Source organism: Macaca thibetana, chromosome 20, assembly GCF_024542745.1.
Source record: "Macaca thibetana thibetana isolate TM-01 chromosome 20, ASM2454274v1, whole genome shotgun sequence".
In the NCBI taxonomy this organism is placed as follows: domain Eukaryota; kingdom Metazoa; phylum Chordata; class Mammalia; order Primates; family Cercopithecidae; genus Macaca; species Macaca thibetana.
This window is the reverse complement of record NC_065597.1, coordinates 71,015,354-71,028,979: the sequence shown is the minus strand read 5'-3', so window position 1 is coordinate 71,028,979 and position 13,626 is coordinate 71,015,354. Positions and strand designations below refer to the sequence as shown.

Below are 13,626 nucleotides of genomic sequence, written 5' to 3'. Positions count from 1 at the left end.
CTCGGGCGGTGGTTTGCTGCGGCTCCTCTGCTGAATCCGTTGAATCCGTCTGTGCTCTCAGATGGCCTGTGCTTCGCCTTTCACCCGCGTTCTTGAGAGGACTTGCCGCGTCCCGGGCCTCCCGCCCTTCCAAGGTTGGCTCGTGTCAGTGATTTGTAACGTTTCTGTTTTCCTCTCGCGGATGTGTTCATTGCACACTGTGTACCACCAGATATTGACAAGGTGCAAGAGACAAAAGGGGGCCCCAGAAGGCTTCCTGGCTGACTCTGTGGCCTGTATGGAAGGTACAGGGCTGTCCCCCTACCCCGGCCATCCCCGAGACAGCCTCTGACCTATGGCCTTGTGGTTTTGGTTTTTCTCAGCCGTAAAGGATGACAAACATATGTATTCTCCTGCCTTGAGGCATGTGTGGAGGGGATCGAAGCTGTGCGGGAAACGCCTAGAGGCCTCCCAAGGAAGGGATTGTGCAGTTTTCATTTCTGTAGCTGTTCCCTCCCTGTCCAGGTCGCCTGGACACCTGCAAGCCACCCAGAGTCCGAATCCCTTGGGCAGGGAGACAGTGAACTGCTGGGTTCCAGTCCCCCTGGGGGTGACAGTAAACCAGGGGAGAAGGATGCCTTTGTTTTAGCCGTGTTTGAGGACTGCTCTGAGGCCCTGGGTCCTTGAGTGTGTTGGTTCCACGTAGCTGGGATTTCCAGGACAACCTTGGGACCCTGTGGCGTCTGTCGGGCCCTGTGAGCCCATGGGAGGATTTTGAGCCATTCTACTGGGGAAGCCCCTTGCGTGTGGCTTTTTGTGTGTGAACAGGGCCCATTGTCACTGGCGGTGACACCACTGACTCCTGTCCCCGTGTTCCCCCGGCTGCAGGAGGGGAGGTGCCCAGCACGGAGGCTGAGACACAAGTGGCCTCTGAAGTCGGGATGTGCGCCCCACCTCCACCGCTGATGAGCTTGGGGGCCTTTGCTGAGCTTCGTTTCCCGCATGGAAAGTGGGGGCTTTGTCTGCCCCTCTCTCCTTGCGGCCAGCAGGAAAGGGAGTGAAGGTGCTGACCTCAGCCAGTGTGGAGGGAGAGCCCGGTGGGTGCTGTCCCACCTGCGTTCTTTCACCTCCACAGCTGCCTTCCCACTTCTCACTCACAGTCTCCTTTTCTTTCTCCTCCACCCCCTCGGCAGCTCTGCCTGCTCCTCTTGGTCCTGAGCTTGTGCACAAATGTACACAGCACATGCATGCACACACCACGTGTACGCAGGTGCACCACTCTAACACTTCCCCAGGCCTGTCCCTTCTTCCTGCCCCGTCAGGGACCTAGAGTTTCCTTCCTGTGTGTGTTCTCCACGTGTGGATTCCCATGTGTGAGCCACAGGATTCTTTTTCTTTCTTTCCTTTTTTTTTTTTTCTTTGAGACAGAGTCACTCTGTTGCTTGGGCTGGAGTGCAGTGGCCCAATCATAGCTCACTGCGACCTCAAATTCCTGGGCTCACATGGTCCTCCTGCCTCAGCCTCTTGAGTGGCTGGAACTACAGGCACACACCACTGTGCCTGGCTACTTTTTTTTTTTTTTTTGGAGACGGTTTTTTCCTCTTGTTGCCCCAGGCTGGAGTACAGTGGCACAATCTCAGCTCACCACAACCTCCACCTCCCAGGTTCAAGCGATTCCTCTCCCTCAGCCTGCCAAGTAGCTGGGATTACAAGCATGCGCCACCACGCCTGGCTAATTTTGTATTGTTATTAGAGACGGGGTTTCTCCATGTTGGTCAGGCTGGTCTTAAACTTCCAACCTCAGGTGATCCACCTGCCTCGGCCTCCCAAAGTGCTGGGATTACAGGTGTGAGCCATCACACCTGGCCGTTTTTTGTAGAGATGTGGGTCTTACCACGTCGCCCAGGCTGGTCTGGAACTCCTGGCTTCGAGCCATCTTGCCTGCCTTGGCCTCCCAAAGTGCTGGGATTATAGGCGTGAGCCGCCGCGGGCAGCCTGGATTCTCTGTGAGGTGTTTCCCGTTCTTCCCAGTTGGTCTCGTGTCCTGCGGGTGTGGGTTGTTGTCTGCCCCGTGTTGATCAGGTGGATCCTGCTTCTAACTGCTGGGGGGGTGGGTCCATCCTGTAACCCTGCACTGTCAAGCGTTTCCTTATCTGTGAGCATGTGACTGGGTTCCAATTTTTTTTTTTTTTTTTTTTTTTTTTAAAGACTGTCTTGCTCTGTCGCCCAGGCTGGAGTGCAGTGGCGCAATCTCAGCTCACTGCAACCTCTGCCTCCCGGGTTCAAGTGATTCTTCTGTCTCAGCCTCCTGAGTAGTGGGGATTACAGGCCTGAGCTGATTTTTGTATTTTTATTTATTTATTTATTTCTGAGACAGTTGTCTTCTGTCGCCCAGGCTGGAGTGCAGTGGTGTGATCTCTGCTCACCACAACCTTTGTCTCCTGAGTTCAAGCGATTCTCCTGCCTCAGCCTTCTGAGTAGTTGGGATTACAGGTGTGCACCAGCTAATTTTTTTTTTTTTTTTTTTTTTTGTATTTTTAGTAGAAATAGGGGTTTCACCTTGTTGCCAGACTGGTCTTAAACTCCTGACCTTGTGATCCACCCGCCCTGGCCTCCCAAAGTGTTAGGATTACAGGCGTGAGCCACCATGCCCGGCCCTAATTTTTGTATTTTTAGTAGAGACAGAGCTTTCCACGTTGGCTAGGCTGGTCGTGAACTCCTGACCTCTGACCTCAAGTGATTTGCGCGCCCTGGCCTCTCAAAGTGTTGGGATTACAGGCGGGAGCCACCATGCCCGGCCCTAATTTTTGTATTTTTAGTAGAGACAGAGCTTTCCACGTTGGCTAGGCTGGTCGTGAACTCCTGACCTCTGACCTCAAGTGATTTGCGCGCCCTGGCCTCTCAAAGTGCTGGGATTACAGGTGTGAGTATTGCGCCTGGTGGATTCTAATTTTTAATGCTTGATTTTTTTTTGTTTTTTTTAAATATAGGGTCTGGCTCTGTTGCCTAGGCTGTAGTGCAGTGGCTTGATCAGGGTTCACTGAAGCCTTGACCTCCGAGGCTCAAGTGGTCCTTCCTCCTCAGCCTCCCGAGTAGCTCGGACTGCAAATACGCATCACCATGCCAACTAATTTGTTTTGTTTTGAGACAGAGTCCCACTCTGTCACCCAGGCTAGAGTGTAGTGGTACAATCTCGGCTCACTGCAGCCTCTGCCTCCCAAATTCCAGCGGTTCTCGTGCCTCAGCCACCTAAGTAGCTGGGACTACAGGCGCACACCACCATGCCCGACTAATTTTTGTATTTTTAGTAGAGATGGGATTTCACCATGTTGGCCAGGCTGATCTTGAACTCCTGACCACAAGTGATCTGCCCGCCTTGGCATCCCAGAGTGCTGGGATTACAGGCATGAGCCACTGCACCTGGCCTAATTTTGTATTTTTGGTAGAGATGGGGTTTTACCATGTTGCCCAGGCTGGTCTCGAACCCCTGGGCTCAACTGAACCTCCCACCTTGGTCTCCCAAAGTGGTAGGATTATAGGCGTGAGCTCCTGTGCCTGGCCTTGCTTAATTTTTTTTTTTTTTTTTTTTTTTTTTTTTTTTGAGACAGAGTCTCCCTCACTGCAACCTCCACTTCCCAGATTCAAGCAATTCTGCCTCAGCCCCTCCCAGGTACCTGGGACCACAGGTGCGTGCCATCACGCCTGGCTAATTTTTTGTATTTTTAGTAGAGACGGGTTTCACTGTGTTAGCCAAGATGGTCTCGATCTCCTGACCTTGTGATCCACCCGCCTCGGCCTACCAAAGTGCTGGGATTACAGGCGTGAGCCACTGTGCCCAGCCTGCTTGAATTTTTATTGCTTGAAAATCTTTTTTTTTTTTTTTTTTTTGAGATAGAGTCTCACTCTTTTGCGTAGGCTGGAGTGTAGTGGCATGATCTCGGCTCACTGCCAGCTCTGCCTCCCAGGTTCACGCCATTCTCATGCCTTAGCCTCCCGAGTAGCTGGGACTACAGGCACCCGCCACCATGCCCGGCTAATTTTTTGTATTTTTAGTAGAGACGGGGGTTTCACCGTGTTAGCCAGGATGGTCTCAATCTCCTGACCTGAGGTGATCCATCTGCCTCGGCCTCCCAAAGTGCTGGGATTACAGGTGTGAGCCACTGCGCCTGGCAAAGATCTTGTATTGATCATATTGTGTGTCTGCAACCAAAATATGCACATCAATTGAAACTAGAATTTTGAAAAATTGTGGATCATCATAAGCTGTGAGGAATTTTTTATGGTTTGAATGGCCATTACTGATACCCAACTGATCAAACAAATATTACAGTTTTTATCAGTAACAAGTAGAAATACTAAAAAACATTGGAAACATGTTTCTTGAGTAGGTGGGTTCGTTTTTCTCTGGTTAATTCATGCATTCACCGTTGGATATAAGCTATTGCTGAAATGATACAGATTTCAGCTTTAATTCTAGTTCTTTATTTGTTTTTTCTTTTTCTGTTTTTTGAGATGGAGTCTTGCTCTGTTGCCCAGGCTGGAGTGGAGTGAGGTGGTACAATCTCAGCTTGCTGCAACCTCCGCCTCCCAGGTTCAAGCAATTCTCCTGTCTCAGCCTCCTGAGTAGTTAGGATGAGAGGCATGTACCACCACTCCAAGCTTTTTTTTTTTTTTTTTTTTTTTGTATTTTTAGTAGAGATGGGGCTTTACCATGTTGGCCAGGCTGGTCTAGAACTCTTGACCTCAAGTGGTCCACCCGCCTCAACCTCCCAAAGTGCTGGGATTACAGGTGTGAGCCACCATGCTCAGACCCTCAATTCTAGTTCTTTCTTTCTTTTTTTTTTTTTTTTTTTTTGAGACAGAATCTTGCTCTGTTGCCAGGCTGGAATGCAGTGGTGTGATCTCGGCTCACTGCAACCTCTGCCTCCTGGGTTCAAGCGATTCCACTGCCTCAGCCTTCTGACTACAACATGCATCACCATGCCCGTCTAATTTTTTGTATTTTAGTAGAGACGGGGTTTCACCATGTTGGCCAGATGGTCTCGATCTCCTGACCTCGTGATCCACCCACCTTAACCTCCCAGAGTGATGGGATTACAGGCTGAGCCACCGTGCCCGGCCTTTTTCTTTTTCTTTTTTCTTTTTTTTTCCTTTTTGAGATGGAGCATCACTCTTGTTGCCCAAGCTGGAGTGCAATGGCGCAATCTCAGCTCACCGCAACATTTGCCTCCCGGGTTCAAGTGATCCTCCTGACTCAGCCTCCCAATTAGCTGGGATTACAGGCATACACCACCACGCCTGGGTAATTTTGTATTTTTAATAGAGATGGGATTTCTCCATGATGGTCAGGCTGGTCTCGAACTCCCGACCTCAGGTGATCCACCCACCTTGGCCTCCCAAAGTGCTTGGATTACAGGTGTGAGCCACCGCACCTGGGCTAGTTCTGTTTTTTAAGTTGAGAAACCTTGATAACATCAATTAGATAGGAATTAGCAAGATTTTTGTGTAACAATAGTGTCTAATTCCAAGTTGCTTGCCAAAAATTGACATAAAAAGCTAGTATAAAAAATTAATTATTCATCACCTCACAAGGGAAGTCCTTCTAGTTGCTAATAAGTTTTATTGAAGTGAAATTCACTTACCATCAGGGTCACGTTTTCAAAGTGTACAAGTCAGTGATTTTTGGTATATTCAGTCAAGCAACCATTACCTTGATCTCATTCTAGAACATGATTCCAGTTTTGTGATATTACAACTATTGCTTTAACAACACCCTTCTTCCTTGTCTCTGATCTTTTAAAAATAATTTTTCTTATTTTAGAAATGATACATGTTCATTGTAGAAAACTTAATTTTATTTATTTATTTTATTTTATTTTTTTGAGATGGAGTCTTGCTCTGTCGCCCAGGCTGGAGTGCACTGGCGCGATCTCGGCTCACTGCAAGCTCCGCCTCCCGGGTTCACGCCATTCTCCCGCCTCAGCCTCCCGAGTAGCTGGGACTACAGGTGCCCGCCACCACGCCCGGCTAATTTTTTTGTAGTTTTAGTAGAGACAGGGTTTCACCGTGTTAGCCACGATGGTCTCTATCTCTTGACCTCGTGATCCTCCCGCCTCAGCCTCCCAAAGTGCTGGGATTTCAGGTGTGAGCCACCACGCCCGGCCCCATGCCCAGCTAATTTTTAAGAATTTTTTGTAGAGACAGGGTCTCCGTATGTTGCCCAGGCTGGTCTTGACCTCCGGGGCTCAAGTGATCCTCCTGCCTTGATCTTCCAAAGCTCCCAGGCATGAACCACCGGCCCAGCTTAATTACTTTCTCTGAAGTTAATGAAGCTTAAATCTGTATACCGTCAGATCTTAGAGCCTCCCATCTAGAACACCAGGCTGAAAAGTGCTGTGGAGAAGAATAAGGCCGGAAAGGGGAGTGGGAAGGTTGGTCAGCAAGCGGGGGTGTTGGGGGCTTGGCAAGTTGTAAAAGGGGTGTCAGAAGAGGCCTTGTGGAGAGGGCAGCTTGAGGTGGAGCCGGAGCTCCAGGGGAGAGCTGGATGAGCTGAGGACTCCAGGGCCCCGAGGTGTGAGTGGGCCGGGGCTGGCAGAATGGCCTTGTCTGAGGCCTCGGAGGCTGCAGGGAGACTGCGACCTGCCTCAATGTGGCTGGGACACCAGCAGGGTTTTGAGGGCAGTGGGTCCAGAAACAGACCTGGAGACCTAGGAGATGTGGGGAGACTGGCAAATGGGCACAGCCACAGGGCAGATGGTGCCAGAGGCTCTAACCAGGACTGTGACTGTAGAAATGAAGTCGAACTGGGAGCCAGGAGAAGAGAATGACAGTCACTGAGACCACATCTCAGAAAGATTCGACGTCTTTTTCTGGGTGACTCCTTAAGAATTTAGTGGCTTAGCACAGCGCTTACTACCTCACGGTGTGGGTCACGACTGGGAGTGGCTCAGCTGGGGGGCTCTGGCTCACCATCACTCATGAGTCCTCACTCAGGCTGTGGCACGGTGGCTCACGCCTGTAAGCCCAGCCCTTTGGGAGGCCAAGGTGGGAGGATTGCTTGTGCCCAGAAGTTTGAGATTAGCCTAGGTAACATAGTGAGACCCCGTGTCTACAAAAAATAAACAAAAATGAGCCAGGCATTGTGCACACCATGGTCCCAGCTACTTGGGAGGCTGAGGCAGGAGGATTGTTTGAGCTCAGGAGGTCCAAGGCTGCGGTGATCGTGCCACTGCACTCCAACCTCGGTGACAGAGCAAGACCCTGTCTTAAAAAAAAAAAAAAGCTGTGGGTGGGCTGTGGTCATCTGAGGGCTTGCCTGGGCACGGAGGGGCTGCTCCCTGGCTCACAGGCATGGCATGCTGGTGCTGGGTTTAGCAGGAGGCCTCGGGTCCTCCCCACGTGGACCTCTCCATGGGGCTGCTTGGGTGTCCTCACAGCACCGTGGCAGCTTGCCCCAGAGCCTTAGAAGCCATTTTCACGAGGTCTCACTGGTCACCTGGTCAGCCCTGTTCGGTGTGGGTGCAGTCTGCCCAGAGACATGTCAGCTGGGAGGTGAGATGCGTTGGGGGCCCTAGTGGAGGCTGGCCAGCTCGCTCGTCTTCTGCCTACAGAGAGGAAACTCAGAGGGCTTCTTGGACACAAAGTGGCTGTGCCTTGAGGGTGCCCTGGGAGGAGGCTGGAGCAGAAGGCTTCTGGACCAGGGACCTGTCTCCTGCCTGGGGTCATGGAGTTCCCAGTGCCTCAGCCTGGAAGGCCTCGCAGGGACAAGCCCACTCCTGAGTCTCCCTCCAGACCAAGGCTGCCTGGCCTTCTGGACCCCACCTTACTACGTCATCCCTGGGGAGCTCCTGGAAGGGCGGGGACTGGTCACTGCTGAGGGTGCCGCCAGTGATGGGTCCTGGGCTGGTCAGCAGGGTCAGTGGGCTTCCCACACCCTCTTGCCATGCTGCTGTGGCCCTTGTCTGCCAGTGGCTGGTGCGGGGGGTTCCTGTGGTTTGCATGGCCATGTTGTGTATCTTGGAGGTCAGGCAGGTGGCTCCGGGCCGGGCCGCCCTCAGCCCTGCTCCGTGACTTGGGCTTGAGGTTGGGTGAGTTAAAGGCCAGCCAAGCCTGAGGCCAGTGTCTGGAGACCACCAGGTCCTGAGGCACGGTGTGCCTTGTGGCCCCCAGACCCCCCAGAGGCCATGTGGAAAATTCAACTTTAAAGACTTAGGGTATTAAGATGCAATGAAGCTTTCAATGTGGTGGGGCTACGTGCAGGGCCCAGGTAATTGGGGAAGGCATCCTGGGCTCACCTGTACTGCAGGTATTCTTTCTTTTGATTTAAAACTACCACATGGGCTTTGCTTCATCCCTCATCTGCTCTGCACCAATTTCCCTGGCAGCCTCGTGGGTGTGACCTTCCAGAACATTCTCTGTGTATTCACAATTTGTGCTGTGCACATCTCAGTGCGTGCAGTGACCCCTCAGAAAATGATCTTGCAATGTGTTAACTTGTTTTCTTTAACTTGCACATTTCTGTGACTCAATCCACGTTGGTGTGTCTAGATCAGCTTGGTTCCAGCAGCTGCGTGATGGTCCATAAAATCAGGCCGTCCCACTTGCTGAAGTAGTCGCCGCTTTATTCTTGTTTTCTGGTCGTCATCACCTCTCAGTGGTCCCTGTTCTGCATGGGGGGTTGGGTGGGGCTGTGGCTCCTGCCCACCGTTCCTGGCAGTCAGGAGCAGCTGTGCTGGGCACCTGGCTCTGGGCCACCTCCCTCGGGAGGAGCATCCTGGACTCATGGTTGGGGCCCAGGTACTCTTGCTGGCCGTGGCTGGGCTAACTGTAACTGGAGCCGTGGTTCTCAGGAAGGACACAGGCCATGCAGGGCCTGTAGGTCTCAGAATTCCCGTTGAGGGCCCCGGGAGGAGCCCACCTGGCCTCAGGTGGGAATTCTGAGAAGGAATAGGGATTCTGGGGCCCCCAGTGGGGATTCTGAGAATTCCCGGAAGTCCCTGCAACACGTGAGGTTGGGGACCATGTAGTCTGAGCATCCCTGAAATCTATAGGCCCCTGTGGTCACCTGGGCCCTCCTCTCAGGGACTGTGTGCCGGGAGAAACGGGGCTGAATCTGGGTGTGAGGTCAAGAATCCAGGGGAGAGGCCATACTCTCAGTGTTCCTCGGCAGGGCTCTGAGCGCAGGTCTCTGAGGCTGCCCAGCTGTTCATCCCCTCCTCGTAGGAGAAGCGCAGATCTCGTGCCTAAGTGTGCTAGGGTGCTGATGGGTGCCGCCTACAGGCCACTGCCCTCACGCGGGAGTCAGACTGAACGAACTAGTCCAGACCCACAGAGACTTCTAAACCGGGCTTGATGCTGACATGGAAAGTATGCAGGGCTCAGATTTGGGGGTGGGGTGACTTAGTCTGGGGTCAGGAAATGTGTAAGGATTTCTCGGGGTGGCTGTGACAAATGACCTCTAACCGTGGCTTAAGACGCAGAAATGTATTCTCTCACCGTCATGGAGGCACATGTCAGAAACTGAGGTGTCAGCAGACCCACGCCCCCTGAAGGCACTTGGGGAGGACTCTTCCTTACCTCTCCCCACTCCTGGGGCCCCAGGCACTCCTTGTCATCCCTGGGCTTGTGGCCGCATCACTGCAGTCTCTGCCTCTTTCTTCCCTTGGTCTTCCCTTCGTACGAGTCTGCGTCCAAACCTCCCTCTTCTTCCTTCTGTTAAGAACAAGTTACTGGATTTAGGCCCTTCAATCCAGTATGACCTCATCTTAACTTCATTACATCTGCAAAGACCCTAATTCCAAATAAGGTCACATGCACAAGTAGGGGGTGGATGTGGGGTAGGACCCGAACTTGTCTTCATCGGAAACACAGCTCAGGCCACCACAGGAAAAAGTGGTGTTAGAGCTGGGAGCTGGCTGACGGGCTGTGAACAGTGAGGAGCCATCCAGGGAAGGGTGTTGAGGCTGGCGGTGTGAGGAGGTCAGGAGGCCACCTTGGAAGGCCTGAGGCCAGGTGGCCGAGGCAGAAGGTGTGGGGGACGCCCATTGGCCTGTCTGCACCAGCTCCCCTGAGGTGGAGCCTTTCTCAGGACTGGGCTTCTTGGCCATCAGATGTTCCCACCGGGCTGTGTTCAGCCTCAGAGTTTATAACTGTGTTTCCAGGCTGGGCACTGTGGCTCACACCTATAATCCCAGCACTTTGGGAGGCTGAGGCAGGCGGATCACTTGAGGCCAGGTGTTGGAGACCATCCTGGCCATCATGGTGAAACCCCGTCTCTACTAAGAATACAAAAATTAGCCAGGCATGGTGGCACGTGCCTGTAATCCCAGCTACTCGGGAGGCTGAGGCAGAGAATCGCTTAAACCCAAGGAGTGGAGGTTGCAGTGAGCCAAGATTGCGCCATTGCACTCCAGCCTGGGTGACAGAGCGAGACTCCATCTCAGAAGCAAAAAACCAATCTATAATCGTGTTTCCTTTTTTAAACAGGAAACTACTTTGCTTCGCACTTTTTCATGGGAGGAGAGAAATTTGACACCCCCCACCCTGAAGGTTACCTCTTTGGAGAGAACATGGACCTGAATTTCCTGGGCAGCCGCCCAGTCCAGGTGGGTCTGGACAGGGCTCTCACTGGGCTGCGGGGGTGGGAGACCCCGTCCCCAGCGGTCTGCATCCCAGCCATGAGGGCAGATGGGCACCAAATCACCCCTAAACGGGGCAGAGCTCCTGACAGGGTTCCAGTTGAGCTTGGGTGTGGACACGTGCCCTGGAATGGGGTGTCCTGGTGCTGCCCCTTAGAGGCCAGATGGCCAGGGGCGGGTCACTGCGAAACAGAGCAGCCATACTGAACGGGTGCATCTGGGTTGCAACGGCTGCAGAACGTTGTAGATTTGATTCCAGCCTTCTTGGATGACTTTCTTTTTTTTTTTTTTTTTTTTTTTTTTTTTTTTTTGAGACGGAGTCTCGCTCTGTCACCCAGGCTGGAGTGCAGTGGCCGGATCTCAGCTCACTGCAAGCTCCGCCTCCCGGGTTCACGCCATTCTCCTGCCTCAGCCTCCCGAGTAGCTGGGACTACAGGCGCCTGCCACCTCGCCCGGCTAAGTTTTTGTATTTTTAGTAGAGACGGGGTTTCACTGTGTTAGCCAGGATGGTCTCGATCTCCTGACCTCGTGATCCGCCCGTCTCGGCCTCCCAAAGTGCTGGGATTACAGGCTTGAGCCACCGCGCCCGGCCGATGACTTTCTTTAAAAGGAAAAATAGTATTTACAGACCCCGGGCATTGTGGCTCATGCCTGTAATCCCAGCACTTGGGGAGGCTGAGGCGGGCAGATCACCTGAGGCCAGGAGTTTGAGGCGAGCCTGGTCAAAATGGTGAAATCCTGTCTCTACTTAAAAAAAAAAAAAAAAAAAAAAAAAATTAGCCGGGCGTGGTGGTTTGTGCCTGTAATCCCAGCTACTCGGGAGGCTGAGGCAGAAGAATCACTTGAATCTGAGAGTTGGAGGTTTTAGTGAGCTGAGATTGCGCCACTGCACTCCAGCGTGGGCAACAAAGGGAGGCTGTCTCAAAAAAAAAAAAAAAAATTGACTTTCCCTAGAACAGTGGGCAAGAGACATGGTCCAAAGAAGAGATACAGACAGCTGGCTAATATCTTCCCTCATTGCCAGAGGAGGGTACATTCGAATACTGTCATAGTACGCGAGTACTGTGCGCTGTCCGTTTGTTCAGCACACGTTTGGCACCTGTTGTGTGCCTAGCACTCTTCCAGGGCCTAGGGTGAAGGCAGACCCCGCCTCTGCTACCTAGTGGGAGTATAGACAATTAACACAGGACAAATGGGTAGAAGAGAGAAAGGGCAGAAAGGGAGACGCCACTGGAGAGCCCGTGGCTGAACCAAGCCGTGATAGGTGGGAAGGAGGCCCCTCCAGGAGGAGCAGAAAGGCAGGGGGCCCTGGGAACAGAGGAGGAGGTGAGAGGGTGCAGGCCTTGGGGGACAGGAGGCCGGAGGAGCCAGTAAACGTTGGGGGATCTGGGGGCTCAGCCTGGGGCGGGGGTGCTCGTTGGAAGCTTTGAGGATGGAAAGGGTGGGGCCCAAGGAAGGGGCTGAGGTTGTTCCGGGCAGTGATGGATGTGGGAAGCCTGGGAGAGCAGGTTGGGGATGGGCGGCCCCAGCGTGCAGGAATCGGGCGTTGAGGCTGCCTGGCCGGATTTGCTCAGGGTGGTTTGGTCCTGGCTGTTGCATGTGCGGGCTGTGTGGCCTGCAGCTTCTACCTGTAAATGAGGACAGCCTGCCCACGCAGCCTCTAACACGGGGACGAGAACCCAGGGATACTCGTTGGGGCTGTGGCCGCTGCACCCTGGCCCGTTTTCTGTCCTTGGCCGCTCCTGAGGGAGTCACCTGCGGCCCTGTGGTTTTCCTCCTAGTTTCCCTACGTCACTCCTGCCCCTCACGAGCCCGTGAAGACGCTGCGGAGCCTAGTGAACATCCGCAAAGACTCCCTCCGGCTGGTGAGGTAACCTTCGCCCTGCCCCTGGGGACCCTGTGGCTCGGTGGGGCGCAGCCCGGGGCAGAGGTTCTGGCTTGCTTGAGGAAAAGGACAGGTGGGAGGGGCCCCAGTTTCTGCACCCTCCCATGTGGAATCAGAGGCTGCCCTGGGCTGAGTGAGGGAAAGGGCATGTGGAAAGAGCCATTTAGCCAGGGCTTCTCAGCTGTGCCTCACAGGGACCCTGGGCAGTGTCTGGAGGCAGCCAGGTGGGGTGCCCTGGCATCTCAGGTGGGTGCCAGGGGTGCTGACTTCCCGCCATGCACAGGACGGCCCCCCACTGCCAGGAATGACCCAGCACCAGATTTCAGTAGGTTCAGAAACTGCCTAAACCAACTAGACTTGAGGCATCTGGGTCTGTCTCTGAACCAAAAGCATGTACCCCGTCTTCTGTGGGCAGGAAGAAGGAGAGGCAAGCCCTGGACCATTGGGCTTTCATGTCCAAATAGGAAACGGCCCCCATGTCTGCTGGAGAAGTGGGCTGTGTCCACAAAGCCGCCTTCACGGCCCTCAGCCTGGCAGGGCAGGAGGCAGCCTCCGCAGATGTGGCCTCTGATCCGCTGCCTCTCTCCACCGCCTGGGGTAGGTACAAAGACGACGCTGACAGCCCCACCGAGGACGGCGACAAGCCCCGGGTGCTTTACAGCCTGGAGTTCACTTTCGACGCTGATGCCCGTGTGGCCATCACCATCTACTGCCAGGCATCGGAGGAGTTCCTGAACGGCAGGGCAGTGTGAGTCCCACATGTGGCTGGCAGCAGCTGGGCTGGGGGTCCCCGGACTCCTTGGGGAGGCTTCTCTCTGCCTTAGTAACCAGAGGGAGAAAACGAAACCCTGCTCTCTTACCATACTCCCAGGACTTTACCACAACGTGAGGGGCTTCTCCCACCCCAGGGACTCGCCTCTTCTCTGCGGGAACCAGCTGGGGTCCTGTGACTCATTTCAGTTCCGATGCTGCCTGGAGTTTGTGCAGCACATGGAGGGCCCAGTCCCACAAGACTGCCCCATTGCAGATGCCAGTCATAAGCCCCCACTGCCACCTGAACTTCTCACCAACCAGCCGTAAATCAGGCTCCCACAGCCCACTCCTCAGGCTTGGTCAGTTGCTGAT

General features: G+C 53.7%; 2 protein-coding genes across 16 annotated transcripts in view; one reads left to right on the top strand and one right to left on the bottom strand.

Annotated features, from left to right (window-relative positions):
- Nucleotides 1–13,626, bottom strand: part of UBALD1 (UBA like domain containing 1) — a 178,082-nt gene that overhangs the window by 24,837 nt on the left and 139,619 nt on the right. Inside the window, exon 1 of one of the 12 annotated variants that reach the window (XM_050774593.1) lies at nt 1,161–1,170. The exons of the other annotated variants lie outside the window; for them this stretch is intronic. The gene's annotated coding sequence lies outside the window, so the exon portion shown is untranslated. Of the gene's footprint in view, nt 1–1,160; nt 1,171–13,626 lie in introns of those variants that run through there. 12 annotated transcript variants of the gene reach the window in all.
- MGRN1 (mahogunin ring finger 1) overlaps nt 1–13,626 on the top strand; it is a 69,809-nt gene that overhangs the window by 9,112 nt on the left and 47,071 nt on the right. For all 4 annotated transcript variants that reach the window (XM_050774328.1, XM_050774327.1, XM_050774330.1 and 1 more), the window contains exons 2-4: nt 10,465–10,583; nt 12,398–12,486; nt 13,103–13,249. In XM_050774328.1, coding sequence (XP_050630285.1) covers nt 10,465–10,583; nt 12,398–12,486; nt 13,103–13,249 — 355 coding nt within the window. The remainder of the gene's footprint in view (nt 1–10,464; nt 10,584–12,397; nt 12,487–13,102; nt 13,250–13,626) is intronic.